Raw genomic sequence first — 16498 nt, 5'->3', positions numbered from 1 at the left:
CCACCCTAGAAAAGTTACAGAGTTTATTTTTTAATATTTATGAGCAGTAAAACACAATGAGAAAAGCTCGGGTAAGGTTGTTTGTGGCAGTACAGAACTTGTTTCCCCAACAGCTTGGGAGTACAAGTCTTGCAGCTTAATCAAATGTTTTAACTCCAATTTAGGAAGTATTTGAGCACCGGCTTACCCTTAAGCACCTGCAGGAATATCAAAGAAAAACTCATGTCCTTTGCACTTGTAAATTAAATGGACAGCACTGCAATCTAAAAGAGCAAGAGTCTACTGCCACATTGACTGTAAATCGTCTTGTAAGACATCAGGGAAACATCAGACACATGGAAGGCAGGGCAGACTCCCAGTGTAAAACAACACTTTAAAATGCAAATGAAAGTCAATGGGTTGCAGACCTCTTCTGTGAATTCCCTGTCTGATCCTGCTCATTACAGGCATCCTCATATTGCCACTCGCGGCTTTAAACCGCAGATTTTGTTCTCTTTAAACAGTTCCCAGGTTGCAATGGGAATTACGCCTTTTAGCAAACATCTGAATTCCAGAGCACAGGTATGTTAACATCTCCAGCAAGCTGCATCCACACAGTTAGCATCTCTGATCCAAATACATAAGCTTCATTTACCATGGGAGTAAACAAGTTCCTGGAAGTCAGGCTCCCCACAGGCTATGCACACGCTCAACGAAATACTCGGATCCTCGCTCTGGGCCTCCCCGATTCCTGGAAAACCATCTCCTGATGGCATGGTGGAAAACCACACGCTAAGGCACCAGACCTTTGAGCGATCAGGACAGTAGTTCTTACATTCTTCAACATAAAGTTCACTTCCTTTCTGCACCTCTAAAAACAGGTATAATAATACTTATATTTTGTAGATCAATACACTTTTGAACACACAGATGACTGGTTTGCCCCCAAGCCGCGTGACTAGAGCATTCAAAACCTGGTGGTCTCCAGATCCAGGCATCTGTCCTAACCGCGGCAGTAACAGCTTCATCACTGACACAACCTATTGACAGAGCACAAAAGCCTATGCTTTCAAGCAAACTGTTATATAGATATATTTATTGCATTGCAGTCTTAGCACTTTTAAATATAAACATTTATATCTGGAAAGCAGAATATTGCAAATTCAGTATTATTCAATATGTTCATAGCAGCATCAGCTTCCTAAGAAACAAAATATTTAGGAAGACAGAGAAGGAATTACAAACGAGTTACACTCTCATTTATCACCATTTGACCAAAACACGGTATTGCAGCTGTGAAACAGATATTGAAGTCACCAAATCTGACCTTGAAGACATAGGTAATTTCAAGACTGAAGTGCGTCATTGTACCTGATATCCTGCACATTTTTGGTGTGCCGAGACATAAGGCTAACAGTCAAGTGCCTGAAGAGGGCAGATGATCTATGTATCTGCGTTACCTGACATACTATGGTTTTAATAACAATACTTAGCACTTGTATAGCAACCACCGCTTCCCCAAATCCTTGCAAGACAGGCAAGGATTGCTCTCAAGATGTATTACAGCTGTGGAGCAAAAGGGAGAGAGAGAGGGAAGTGACTTGCCAAGGCCATTCAGTGAGCAAGTGGCAGTGGAGAAATCGGAATTTGTCAGCACCTGCCTTCCAATCTCATGTCAGTCTGGTAGGTCATGCTGCTCCTCTGTGGTTCGTTAAGGAAGTTGTATAGATGACTAATTGGTTAACAAGTCCCAGTCCATGCGGCAACACTGGACACATGCATCGTTTGAAAAAAGGTCAAACACATCTGCTCCCCTCGTAATGCCCATTTTAGTTTTAAAGAAACCAAACACTCCTCTCACTTTCTCATCTCTGAATGATCTGTCATGCTGAAGATACAATGACGCAGCTGCACTTTGCTCTGAAGCAGTGGAAATCAGAAGCAATTGCTATAGGAGCAGGAGCAGCTTTCATTTCTTTCCTGAGGGAGAGCACTGATCTTTTGAGAGGAAAAAAGGATGGATATGTTTTTACACAAACTGATCAAACTACTTTTCATTCTAAATGAATACAAGACTGACTGGAAGTCTCAGGTGTACTAATTTTCTTCAGCTAAGTCATCCAAGTGTACACTATGAAGCTAGCAGCTAATAAAATAGTTATCCAGGAACATCAGAAGGCATTTTCCTTCCCTGACGGGCCTTCACTTCTACCAGCTAAGAGCAAGAGCACTTACAGTGACATCTGAAAGGACTTGTAAACATCACGAGACAAGCCATCTCTGATGTTCCTCCACTAAAGTAGTCCTTTCTCCTGCATCCCCAGGAAGCTAACAAGGATAACCAAGCCTCCTACCATCCCTGCCTTAAGAGGGGAAATTTGCTTACTTGTTTTTTATCCCACAGGGTTTTCTCTGCAAAATTTCAGAGGCAGGATCAAATGTGTCCGTTATTAGGGATGGAGCCTGGCAAAGACTCCGGGGACACAGTTCACGTGCTGCAAAAACCCACAACGTAACGAAGGCTGCACTCGAGGACTGCCTCTGCATACCGCCCTTTTCACCTATAGAGCACAACTGCCCAATGCTGGCCAAATTATGCCAAAGCGTCCAGGCTAGACAGGAACCTCCTATTTCAAGGAGCTATCACCAACTAAATTCCTCTCTCCTCCTTTTTCTTTGTTTGTTTTCCCACTTCCAGCATGCCATGAAAGCCTATAGTTGGGAAAATGCACAGAGCGGTACATGTTATACTTACAGTAGATTACACACATTTTTTTTTCCCAATCAAGACAAGTCTTCATCAAGTGCACTGACCCTGCAGTTCTCACCTGGAGGAGGACTGTCACACTGCCTTGCCTATCTCTTCCCAAGTGGCTTCATTTTTTTTTCTGCCCAGGCTGCTAATGGGTAAAAAATGATAGCAAAGGATGCTCTTAAATAGTAAGGTTTTTCTCCGCAACATTTCTACCATGTAACAATTGATGCCTTTTCCTGCTGATACACTGACAACACCTGACAGGAAAAGCTGTGATTTTTTAAAAATTGTTTTTTCTTTCCAAGCAAATTTTAACTGCTTTACTTACATCCAGCTGTTGCCAATTCCACCTTAGGTTATAAGTCAGAAGAGAAGACAAGACATGTAGCCTCCTGAAAATGGGCATTTCCTTCTAATGACACTGGCTCTTAAAAGCACTTTTTAGATAGGAAATGAACGTTACCAGCTACATGAACAGTGCAGTACGTTTTAAAAAAAATTGTAATAATGTTTATCTGAAGGTGAGACACAGGCATTGCTGGAAAAAAGTTTGACTTTTCGAAAAGTCATCGCTTTTGACAAAAGTTAAAATTTCTAAATGAAAACTTGAGGGCATTCTTATCTTCTGGTCCAAGTATAGCCCACCAGGATAATAATATTTTTGGTAAATTAAAAAAATGAAGTTCAGCTTGGACTCCACCCTCCTTTGCTAGACTTCTAGTTCATCAGCTAGAAGGATATTACTAAGATTTTAGGGCTCTCCCCTTGAGTTCCTATTGCAACTGGCCACCACTGTCTTCTTTTGTCCACTTAGTGAGACCTCACCACTACGTACACTGCAGCATCTTGAAAAAGAAAATACAGGACAGCACATCACAAACCCTTGTATTTATTGTCATCTTATGGGTGAGGATAACGCTGCCAAGAAAACTTTGCATAGAGCTAATGCCGTAGATGTTAGGACTGTAAATTGGAGGTGTTTCTAGAGAAGCTCTCATTGTGAGGTTAGACTGTTGATACTCAAGTCTGCAAACAGAGCCATTTCATCTCTTTCAGCTCTGTTTTTTGTGCGTGCTTAATTCGAGTTTCAGCCTGTTTAGGCCCACCCACCATCAAGCCTGCAAACGAGGTGAACTGCCTTTGAAATTACTATCTTGCTCCAGGAAGATCATCTTTCTTCACCAGAAGGAGGGAAGTATTTCTTTATCATCTCTTCTTCCAGTTGTGGCTTCATACATTTCCATTTGTGCATCTTGATAATATCCTTAGGAATAGATATATTTTGTTTGCAATACCTTAATTACAATAAGAATTCCAGAAATTCTGTAGTACCTTAGTTTTTGTGTCATTTCTAGTAAGCACTAGCCCTTTGTAATGTTACAGCAAAGCCTGTCTTAGGATTGCTATAGTACAAACTTTGAATTTTTAAGCCAATGTCAAGAAGCGAAAGCACGAACTCAAATAGTTCTGGGCTGCAGAAGATGAATACTTTAGCATTTACGTTTTACGCTTGGCAAAGCAGGCAGGAGAGCAAACACCTTTGTATTAATTCACTGCATTTTGCAGTTATGCTTTGAGACAGACACTGACATACAACTCAACAGCTTCTCAGGAAAAGAGTTTGCCTGGCTGAAGGAATCACTGCATCCTTGCTACTGCTGCTGCATTGCTTCTGCAAGGCTGCAGTAGCGTGCCTTCCAATTTTTATCCAGTTACTGAGCTTGCAATTTAAGAGCGTGGTTATATATCTGATCTGTTTAATCAAAGACAGGAAGCTTACCTGGAGATACACATTTTCAGAAACTCAAGAGTGTTTTCGCAGTTTGCTGTCTCTGCTGCCTTTCCATTTTCTTTCAAGATTCCGTATGGAATCATTGTTTCCACCTGTCTCATTTAGGTCAGTGCCAGTCAGCAACAGAAAGGGTAACCGTGGTCAGAATGTTGGACAGAATTCAACAAAAATTAGACATATTTTTTCTCTGCTTCTTTTTTCCTGGACACCTCTTCACCCATGGTGATTCATAGGTGCAAGTGGATTACTACAACAGCAAACTAGGGAAATCTAGCACTGTGGGAAAGAGTAAGTAAAAAAAAAAATTTTAAAAAAATAATTCCATTTACTCCAACCGATCCAAGATAAAAAATTCTTGGAATTATTGAAATGAAAATCAAGAATAGCCAAAGGCTATATGGATGCAAAATAGACACGGTAACATTCCCTAGGGAGGGGGAAAAAACCAAAACAGTGGGCAGCCAAGCCTATTCCTGCTGAGAGACCTTGCCCTGCTTCCAAATTATACAGAAGGGAAAGCTGCATCAGAAACAAGGAATCCAGAAACGGAAGGACAGGAAGCAGATGGAAAACAGTACTCACTGACTACTTCAGTAATCACCTGGTGAGGACATGCTAAGTACCTGTCTCTAGATCAGAAAAAATACTTCCAAGTCAGTTGAGAGAAAGAACTAAACCCACACTTTTTACAAGCTCCTTTTTTCCTTTGGTCTTACCTATTCTACTACCACAACGCTGTTTAAGAATTGTTCAATAAAAATGAAGCATTTGTGCAAAAGAATTTCCCCAAGGAGTAATCCCAGCTGTGACACCCGTAACTGTAAGGTAATGCTGCAGCTCTCAGCCTGATTCTCCCCACCAGTTTCCCTGCATCCCCACAGTACAGCAAGGTTTTATGCTGTGGTTCCATGAAAAACCCATTCAGACTATCTGCAAAGGTCCCTAAAATTATATCACTCTACAAATAAAATCGCCACTCTTAAAAAAAACCATGAAACTTGGCTCCCTACTAAACTGTGCTGGCAGTGACAAGATATATGATGATACCATGAGATACATCTGTGACATCACATTCCAAGACTATTACATTACATCGTTTCTGCAGCTGGCACCGTGAGACTTCACAAGTTTCATGTTTGTCTGCTATTTTAGAAATGATTCTAAAAAATTGTCAAATTATCACAACAATTCTTCAAAGGTAGTTCAGAAAACTGCTCCTTGCAGTAATTCGGTACCTCACCATAAACACATTTTAGGAATCACTGCTGAGCACCAGGCAGAACAATGTCCTCGAATATTGGACAGGTTGCAACCAGTATGTGGATCCTTTCCAGAGAGTTCTTTATATTTGGCCCAAAGTTTTTTCACTCTCACACAACGCTCTGTTTCTGAAGACTGTCTCCTGCTCCTACTCTTCATTCTTTAGCATAATGACTTCAGGTGTCTATGCTCACACCATCTTTGTGACACTGCAGCGATAGAAGAATGGCTAGGAGCAAGCAGCTTCTTGAACAAAGAACCTGGATTTTCTGCTGAGTTTGGAAAAGGAAAAACACAGAAAAAAAATAACCATAAACAATAAAAAAACCCAAAGCTCATTTGTTTCCAAGGGTTGTTTTCTTTTTTTTTTTTGGTAAAAAACAGATTTACATGAATACTTAAAGTGAGGTAGGAGACTTAATTTCAGAACATCACATTCAATTTTATTTAAAGAGCAACTTCATCTGAAGTATTAAACATGCAAGTGACAACAGACATACAGGGTCACTTGCTTAGTCACAATCATGATGCTTGAAAGAGACAAAAATCACAAATGCTATGCTTGAAAGAGACAAAATTCATAAAACAGCATTTTGATAGTGGGCTTTAAAAAGACATAATGTCAGAAAAAGTTGGGAAAAAGAAGACCTTTTGAAAGATCTGAAGTTGTAGAAGAGGTTGTATTTAGGAAGCAGCTTGGAAATAATGAGAGAGGTGGACAGGGAAGCAGGAAACAAATGAAGAACCACCAAATAAGCCATTAAATCTAAATTGGAAGAGAGAATTTTAACCAACTTCACAGATGAGACAACAAGAACAGAGAAGGAACATTTTAACAATGAGGTAGAGCAAAAAAAGTAGGCAAACTGTAGTTCTCAACCAGGTTTGTTGACTGAGGTGATGATTTTGGAAGAACAGGTCAGTGATGATATAAAAATCAAGGCACAAACCCAAGTCTAAGCACCAGCATTTTTCATAAAATGTAAAGAAAGAAACTCGTAGATATGAAGCAACAAACACCTGCAACATTTCAGAGAAAAATTTCTGATGAAAGGAAACACTGAGACTTCTAGAAGCAACTGAGAACTTGGTGAAGTGTCAGCTGACAAGGAAAGAGGGCAGTACAGCTACAAGAACAGTCATGGTAGTTATATCTTATTTAACACACAGGCAGTGTAAACTAGGGAGACAAAGAGAATTAAGAATATGAGGTAAAGAAAAGCAAGAATTCAATTAGATGTCATAGTACCTAGGCCTGAGTGGAGATTTGACACCCTTTGGTCAAGTATGAAGGAAAGAGGAGAGATCAAAACCTCTTTGGCATGAATGGAAAAGGCAGAGATAAGTCATCCCAAGCAACTGAAATAAAAACAAAACAGTCAGAAAGCAGACAGGAAAAAACAACCCACAACCAAAAATATAATGAAGAAAAATATTCACTTTCAAGAAATAAGCCCCTTGTTTCTAGCTTCACATGTTTCTAATAATTTGTGAGGGTTCTGGTCAGTTGGCAACCCCACAGAAAGCCAACCAGGAAAGGCTGAGAAAGCCACGACAACTAGGAGTGACTATAAGAACAATCTTCTTAAACCAGAGTTTAGGAGGAACTGCAGACCACATGAACACAAGCAAGAACAGCATAAAAGGAGAGGAAACAAGAACCACCTTTTTTTTTTTTTTCCACTCTTGATGAAACTCTTTCGCCTCAGCAGTACTTTCTATTCTGAGGCACTTCTGTCCCAGACTGAACTTGGGTTTGCAGCTCAGCGGCTGAGCTGATTAGCCGCCCAAGCCCCGTGTCATCTGAAATGCTGACATAAAAGTTTCAGGCTCCCCCAGAGGCATACAGCTGCTTTGTGTGTCCAGGAACTCCTGCTAAACGATTTCTGTAATTCACCCAAACACCAGACATACCCCTAACGACAAGCAAGCAGTATGCTGCATTTGCAGCAACAGAAATGTATGTCATTGAGAGTACAGTCACTCAGTTTGAGGACTTATGACCTCTATACGCAATACAAGACCTGCTATAAAGCACTAAAAAGTTGTTCTACTCATTGTCAGATCTACGCATTATCCTGGCAATTTCCCAACTTCATCTTAAACACATGGAGCTGCTGCAAAGCATAAGGTAATTGAGATGAACACAGGAATAGAAGTGTAAAATCTAGTGTCCTTTGACAACTAGGGGAACAGACTAGATAATATAACAGCTTCATTTACCCTCAAACTTCTGCATATATGTGTGTACGTAGCTCTTGGAAAGCAGTTTATACCTGCAGAAGCCTGGCCTGATCTACAGTAGCTTGACAACCTTACTAAAATAAAGCCACTGATGAGCTGAGTTTGACTTATATACTTCAAAACATTTTCAGGCACACCTCCAAAGCTCTGTTCAACTGGAATTAGATGATGCATCATTCATATGGATAGGAAAGACCCATGAAGTTTTCTGCTCCGTGAGAATTGCTGGAGACGCAGCACCTCTAGTTTCAACAGAGGGTACTTGAAAGGCGCTTAGATACAGTACAACTGTGCTCAGCACAAACACTTAAATCTGAGAAGAAAAACTACATCTTTGCAAACTTCACTATTACACTAAGTAGCGACTGGGTCAAATATAAAAGTACAATTTTCCATCTGCGTCCACAACATTCACAGATAAACTCCAAACACGGAGGTCCCTGGATCAGCTACGTTAGCTGCTCGCTGGTGACACAGGGCTGAAGCACAGCATTACAAATAGAAGCCTAAGCTCTGATACTGAAAACAAATTGAAGTCCTGCCACCATTTACAGAAAAAGAGCAGTTTTCAATTAAGAGGTTTTCTATCACACAGGACATTACAGACCTAACTATGAAGAAGAGGCTAACAGCCATCAGTAATATGTCACTCCACCTTTTTATAGACTATCTCAAAATGACTGTCAGAGTTATGTCTGGAAAAGCCAACATCCATGTAACAACAGTAGATAAACTGTTGGTTTCATTAGCAGCCTTTCTCTTGAGATTATTCAGAACATGCAAAATAGCATTTGCGATTTATTTCGGGTGGAGATCTAATCTTAAACTCCTTAAATGTGTGCTACAATTAGCTCCTATAACTGAGTACACCAAAATTCTCTTCCGACCCTCTCCACTTTGCATCTTTTTGAGCAGTAGGATCTGTGCTTACCTCCCTCATCTCACAGAAACAACTGTGCTGCTGACCTTGTCCTGAGACCCCCAACAGAGATCTAAGGAGGCTACTTTGGCATCAAGCTCAGGATGCTCCAGTTTGAATTATTTCCCCTACCTTGTTAACGGCAACGGGAAACCAGTCACAGTACCATCATACTTAATGAAAATGCTAAATAGCAACGAGAGCTGCAGCAGCAATTCATGCTATCAAATAAATACACTGACGAAGGCTCAGCCAAGTCAATGTGCTAAATGGACAAGCAAAACATTCTCTCCTCGAATGAAAATCTGGTTTATGTGACGTGTGAACACCTGTTGATAATCCACTTTGGGCCGCCTTTTTTTCCGTGACTGGCTTCTTGCACGGGTACCAGCAGCACTGGCACCCTCTGTGCGGGCAGTCCCGCTACCCACATCAGCTTCACCTCTGGCAGCCAGATGCAAACTGTCACCTGGCATCTTCTTTTCTCCAGCTCTGCCCAAGCGCTTCTGCCTCTCGTGCTCATCTTCTGCTCTCGCTCGTCCTGATCCAGCTTTCAATGCCAGTGTCTGAGAGTCATTTGTCAGGGCTAGCTCCTCTGAGACAGTCTTTGAGTCAGCGCCCTTCTTTCCTGAGGACTCCTGCAGTTTGAGTCTGTCAAACAGCTGTAAAAGAACATTTGTGTATATGACCACATTATAAAACAAGAGAAGTCGCTTGTTTGGCATTTCTACTTGATATTTGCATATACGATCCCAAATCAGAGCTCACAATATACAATTAGTGAGAAGCTTTACCAGCAATAAATACTATGTTTTCTTGCCAAAGTCAAGCCATGACATAAGATGAATGGATGTCTTGCATGCACGAGCGTCTTCATGTGAGCACCAAGGAATTAAATTCGGGCAGCAATACTGATGTGCAGTAGCATTTAACTTTGGTCAGGAACAACAGAAAGCTACAAAGTTCCTCCATCATCTCACTTTCCCCAACGCTCTTGTAATGTTGTCAGATAGCATTAGAGAGATTCCCATCCTTGTGTCCTCAGGCAGGATATGAATCCCTAAGATAAGGAGCCACCATCAGCAAAGAGTGTATACTGAAGAAATTATGGACCTTCTGTGTTCCCCAAAACAAACTGAAAAAGGCCATGTGGGTATTCTGGGAGGTGAGCAGACCAAAAACAATAGAAGAATAATAAAAGCTAGAGCAACAGATCCAAAGCACTGTATGAACTCATTAATCTAAGAACACATGGTGCTGAAACTGGAAAAGAAACTGCTTTTACTCAGGCAGCAGGGAAGCTTTTATGAAATACTGACAAATGAAAAGGATTCTCAGCTAGCCTGTCTCTTCCCAGCAACAGGATGGAAAGCCAATCCCTGTGTGAGTGGGCTAAAGGAACAATGACAACTTGATTATTTTTAACTAATCTTTAAAAAAGGAAGGGTGGGTTCTATCAGAAAACAGATTTAAATGGCTGGAATTTGAAAGCAAATTCCTCACAATGAAACTGTTTAAAAGTTTTTGTGGTGCTCCTCTGATGTTCAGAAGGCCCAGAGCTATGCCGTTCAACAGGCACAGCACTGTCACATTTTTTTCCTTCATTGTTTCAGAAGTTCATCTATCATCTCTCCAGTTCTCAACTTTGTAAACATCTTTTTTTGCAGCTGGATCCTAGAGAGCATGCTGCTTTGGAGCAACATGCAGAATCTTGGGCTTCGCGGTACCTAGACCACAAGTTCAAGTGACCAAACAGACATTTTGTTGGCTGGAGGCAAAGACTGTCATTCCATGAACATTCGTATCAGAGTTATGCCCTGGCAGGACAAATGTGGACCGGATCAGTCACGGGTGCAAAAAATGCACAGAACCAATAAATAAAAAAACAGAGTGAGCTTATAGAATACTGCACTATGCAGCGGCAGCAACTGTGATCTGACACTAGGACCTCTAAAGTGGAACTTCTGTAGCACTGAACGATGGCCAAAGTACTTTCAAAAAGGTCTGAAAACTGTTTTTCCCCCCCCCCCCAGTTCAAGTAATTTTAGAGTAATCTCTAATAAAAGGATGTAAAGTACTTCAAATGTAAATACAGCTTTCCAATCAATGCTCCCTTTTTACTACTTTGAAAAAGGAGATATTAAAAAAAAAAAAAAAAAGAAAACTGGAGATGGTTACCTACCCGGGTTAGTGTGAGCTGAGGTTCTGCGTAGAAAGCTTTGCCCATTACTGGTTTCCTGTATGTCTCATCCACATCTGTCAGGGCCTAGAAGAAGAAAAAAGAAACGGAAAGGTCAAAATTAAAAAGAAAACATGAGGAAGCTCTGGACCAGCTTTGTGTCATAGAATTATGAAATTATGCTCTGAGAGAGAATCCATCCCAGGAACGAGCCGTGCTTTGAAGCCGGCTTCTTAGCTGTACTGAGGTATAAATGCAACAGCAAAGCCTAGTATCCATCCTGCATTACTTGCAGAATCTTTAAAAGCCTTGCCTGCAAAATCCTTCCTCTTCCCCAGCCTGCATTTCCAAAATTTTCAGAGCTCCAGGCTCACAAATATTTAATAGCTACTTTTCCATCCACTGTCTTTAAGATCTTCAGGAGGCAGAATGCACAGAAAAGCTTTTGCCACTGATATCCCAGTGACGTGTTAGTGAAAGAAAACAGAGAAGTGGCTACCACTATAAGACGACTGTGTTTTGCAGGAAAGCTTTGGAAGCTTCTAATATTCCACCTTACTGCGTTCTTATACAAAACCTTTGAAGATGTTGTGAATGCTTCAAAGCTTTTCTCTCACACAAAATCTTCTCTAAGATGGCTGGGCACCTCTCAGACTTACCAGTTCAACACCAAGCACCACTTAAGTCTGAAAGCCAGCACTCAGTGCCAGAGCAAATTAGCTGTATGAACCACAATGCCACATTAATCTTCTCAAAATGTATTTTGCTTAAACCTGTTGCAAATTTCAAGGTTTCAATATAGCAGTCATAAGTCAAGGGCTGGAACAATAATTACCATATTCCAGAACTTGTCAAATGCAACCAAAAACCCTGTGCAGACTCCACGAAGCCCTTTGAAAGTGCGGATATGGACATTGATTTTTACACCATCTCGGACACAGCGATGAAGTTCCCCCAATGGGCTGCCTTCGTGGACTAAAACAGAAAGAAAACGTCACCAGTCTGCAACGAAATACAGATATAGATATATAGACAGATACATATATACGTAGAAAACTACTCTATGTAGAAATATGGCAGATCTTGGTACAACACTTGTCTTTACAGCAAAAGAAATGAGAAACCCCAGAGCACTGTAACGCACTGTGATTGTAGATAATAAACAACCAAAACTCTCCTTACAGCGGGGACAGCAAAGACTTCAGAAAATACGAATAGTTTGGGGGTTTGCTCTACATAACCCATCAGCCTTATGTGAAAATCTTTTTCCTACATTTCAGAAACATTCTAAGTAATGCTAATCTTAAATAAAAGCAGTTCAGAGGGAACAGAAAGCTCACAGAAGCAGTGTTTCGCAGAAAAGACAAATGCCTAGTTAAGGCTACCTCAGATTAGTTACAATCTGTTTTAATAAAGTATTGTATCAGATCCATTGCTTTTCTTTACAAGGAGATTTCTAAAGCAACAGATGACTCCAAGTTCTTCAACTAACTAAACTGGATTAGTTTAAGTTGATGAAAACTTATTGTTCCAGTTAAAACTTTCACCAGCCAGCTGAACATCCTTCAAAGGTGTACAATTCTTTATCCTTCAAAGATGTACAATTCTCTGGCAAAAATAAAATTACTAAAAGCAGCAGCCACCAATGAAACCACACTAAATTGCAGCACAATAATGCTTTTAGTCAGGGCAAACCCAAAGGAATTCAGTAAAACACACAGCTTACCTGGTACACACAAGCCTTATCTGCACACTACAAATCTTTGCAAGTGTACATTATCTAGAAGGGGAGATATTAATTTACTTTACAACTTCCACCCACGCCATAGTGAAGCCATTCCTGAGATAAATTACAGCTACCTGCTTCCTTGTGCAAACACAGCCCCAGGACTGCTGTGCAATTCCTACTGAGAGCCAGGGAAAAGTGTTGGTCTGAAATCTCACACAGTTCTTCATATTAATAAAAATATGAGAGTCACAGATGACCTCTCACATTGCGCTTTAGGAACTATGTATTCAAGGTTTGATCCGCACACTGGAAAATGCATCCTGTGAGTGTAAAATGTTACTGTATGACAGCTGATCTGCAGTCTTTGGCTGCATGGCAATTCTTAGCCACAGCAGGGAAATCTAAAGTAGTTTCCTCTGAATTAACCCAATCACATTTATTTTTTGAGATCTGCTGTCTTCTTTCCAGCCCTCTCCAGCTGGATAGATGAGGAAAATTGCTTTCACACAGAGCATAAGCTGTCTCAGTACCTCCCAGCTTTGCTTAGTGGGGTCATTTAACTAGTCTCTGTGCTTTCTTCAGCTGAACTGATAACAAACCTATGTTCTGAATTCTCAGGTCCATCATGGGAACCAGAGATGACACCATCACTACATCAGATTGATGCTTTTAATCAGATAATGCTATTTTTTCCTAACAAAACATGGAAATTTTCAGGATCATTTTAGATTTTTTTAAGATTTTTAGATGCGTATGTTCCTTTTATGTAGGAGCTTTATCTACAACTTCGTATAAAAATCCAAGTACAATCTTTATTTCCAACTACACCTTTGCTTGTCGGCACCCCATTAGGGCTGGTGGAAAACACTAGAGCTCTACCAAATCTAGACAATACATGCTCTTCCCACTTTCCTGCTGTAACGTTCCAGCTTCACCAGGGCAAACCTCCAACTTCACCTAATCAGAAGGACAGAACACATCATCCAAAAACCTTTCAACAATCTGGCATCCACTTCTCAGAAAAAATAAAACAGCAACACAAGAATTTGTCTTTGCAACATCTCTCTTCTGCAAGCATCAAAGCCTGTAATGACCAGGGTCTGCACGCAGCTAGATTTGCCTGTGGCTTTTGATGCTGCTAAGTATCAGTATTAAAAATTTTTCAATCCGTAGGGAAGAGAGTTACCTACTTGGTTTTGTACTCAAAATCCAATCCCTATTTGTATAAAATAAGCACATGCTTAATACCAGGATTCTGAAGAATGACTAGAAAACTACTGTAAGCCAGAGGGCGAGTACTCCAGGAGGGAGAAAATAAAGATCCAAACTCTGGTTCAGTTCAAGTCCTTGTCCTCAGGGTAGACTTTATTAAGAGGGAAGATTAAAAATAAACAAGAGCAAAGCAAGCCAAAGCAGTTGAAATAACTCGGAACACTATCAAATGCCTTTTTAACTGCTCCAGAGTCACTGATTGCGCATGAGTTCTCTGCCCCTTGGTAAATACTAAGGAATTTGAAATAGCTTCTCCTGGACTGATCCAAAACAGGCACTGCTAAAGTAGCTTCCTTCTTACTTTTATGGCTACATCTGAAATCATCCCTCATGACAGGCAAAATTTTAGCTCCATTTTACATTTCTAACCCACTGAATTTAAGGAACACATTATACTTTGTCACAGCTCCCTCTCACAGCATCACAACTGCAACGCGGCAAACCACGTATCAGTTATTTTCAGAGGCAGCTACTGCCTTAGAATCCAAGCTTCAAATGCTGGCCCACCTGCAGTGCAGACAGGCCCCCAACTTACAGGGAAAGCACAACAATCTTGGCTATAAATTATTCTCAAAACTCTCCAGACTGCTGAACAGCACTTTCTATATGTCAGTTGTGCCATTCTTCTTCGAAGTCCACACCGTCCAGCCTTAGATGTGTGGATATTAAATACGTGCTCTTAATGGAACCATGTCATCTATTTTCTAGACCACCACTAAAGTTAATTTTCACAGAGATTTTTTTTTTTTTTCGATTTCCATCACAGTAATCCAAATACAGTTACTTCACATTAAGATCCTGAATCAATATTTAAGGTCAGTTCTTTCGGAAAACCTACACCAACAGAACCTCTGCATTTGTGCAGAACGCTAATCCTGACATTCAGGATCACGCAGCACCTACAGCAATGAATACATTATGTTCTGGTGTCTAAGCAAGAAAAAAGTTCTGCTTTGGGCATTTAGAATTGAACATTTTGGGTTTTGCCTTTTTATAAACGCAACATTAATAGGAGAGACACTTTGATTGCAATAAGCACCCAGTATTTTTAATTCAATGCACTAAAATGACATCTTGTTTGATAGCAATGCCATTTGGCTCTTGGTGTAGGTGCACAAGCTGCACTCTTTAATGTTTAGGGGCTATAACCCTGACTGCATGCATACATTCAGACGAGAAACGTCTATCATCATCAGAGATACATCATAAAGCCACATCACAGCTGCCTCCCCTCCTGTTCTATCATCATGTTACTCAAATGTCAGTGCTGTATTTATGCCCCCAGGATACACAGTTAGTAACCAAGATATAGCGGTGCGTAACAGACTCATGCTGCAGTTATGATTGAACTATGAGCTGCCCGGGCTCAAATCTGATTCCTGGTTTAAAAATAGTACTTTTAAAAGCACACCGGTTTCTCATCCTTTTTTTTTTTTCTTAAAATCAAGAGGATGAACGTAACTAACCAAATAACAGACGAGGACAGCACCGTAATAAATTCACTGTAATCTCTGCGTAAGCAGTTCTGTGAAATGCGCCGTTCCTCATTTCCGCACACAATTTTCCCCACCTAGCACACAAGTACCGCTTTCCACCCAAACTCCATCATTTCCCCCCACGCCCCGCTGTCATCCAACCGCTTCCTTCAGCCGCCGCCCTCTTCAACCCTCCAAAAACTCCCCCAAACTCCACCCGCGCCCGGCCCGCACCCCTCCAACCTCACCTCAGCCACCACATCACCCCCACCCCAGCGCAGGGCCCGCCCGCGCCCTCCCGCCCTCCCCCTCCCTCACTCCGGCCGCCACCTCGCTCCCCCTCCCCACCCCAGCACCCCTCAACCTGCCGCCTCACCCCGCTTCCCGGCCTTCTGCCCCTCACGGCCTTCCACCCCCCTCAGCCCGCCCTCCCGCCCTTACGGGGCATCCTGGTGAGGACGTTCCGCGGCGCCCGCCGCCGCCGGGCCGTCGCGCCGCCCTCGGCCGCCTCCTGCTCGGGGCCCGCGTTGACCATGAGGCTGCGGAGGCGCTGGATGCGCTCGGGGTCGGCGGCGGGCGGGCCGCGGCGGGCGGCGGCGGGCGGGCCGCGGCGGGAGGTAGCGGAGCGGCGGCCGCGCGGTCGGAGCAGGCCGCGTTGGAAGCTCTCGTACTCGGCGAGGTTGTTGAAGCAGGGGGCGGCGGGGAAGGGCAGCGGCGTGCTGGCGGAGTACAGCGCCAGCAGCGGGTCGAAGCGGCTGGAGCTCACGTCCAGGCGGCTGGGGCTGGGGGAGCGCTCGGCGCCGGGACGGCGGCGGGGGCGCCGCTGCTCCGCGCCTCCCGCAGCCCCCTCGTCCTCCTCCATGCCGGGCTGCGGGCGGCGGCCCGGCCGGCCGC

At 42.3% G+C, this 16498-nt stretch overlaps 1 protein-coding gene across 1 annotated transcript; it reads right to left on the bottom strand.

The window, feature by feature from the left end:
- Window positions 1-14: 14 nt before the first annotated feature.
- Window positions 15-16498, bottom strand: LSM11 (LSM11, U7 small nuclear RNA associated). Its single transcript, XM_074604557.1, has 6 exons — window positions 16046-16498; window positions 11964-12103; window positions 11132-11215; window positions 9279-9611; window positions 4515-4618; window positions 15-3998 (listed from the first exon to the last, which is right to left on the bottom strand). Exons 1-6 carry the CDS (start codon window positions 16464-16466, stop codon window positions 3965-3967), a joined length of 1116 nt encoding a protein of 371 aa, XP_074460658.1. The 5' UTR covers window positions 16467-16498; the 3' UTR covers window positions 15-3964.

The sequence above is a fragment of the Larus michahellis genome, chromosome 11, assembly GCF_964199755.1.
Source record: "Larus michahellis chromosome 11, bLarMic1.1, whole genome shotgun sequence".
Classification (NCBI taxonomy): Eukaryota; Metazoa; Chordata; class Aves; order Charadriiformes; family Laridae; genus Larus; species Larus michahellis.
This window is presented reverse-complemented; position numbering and strand designations above follow the sequence as displayed.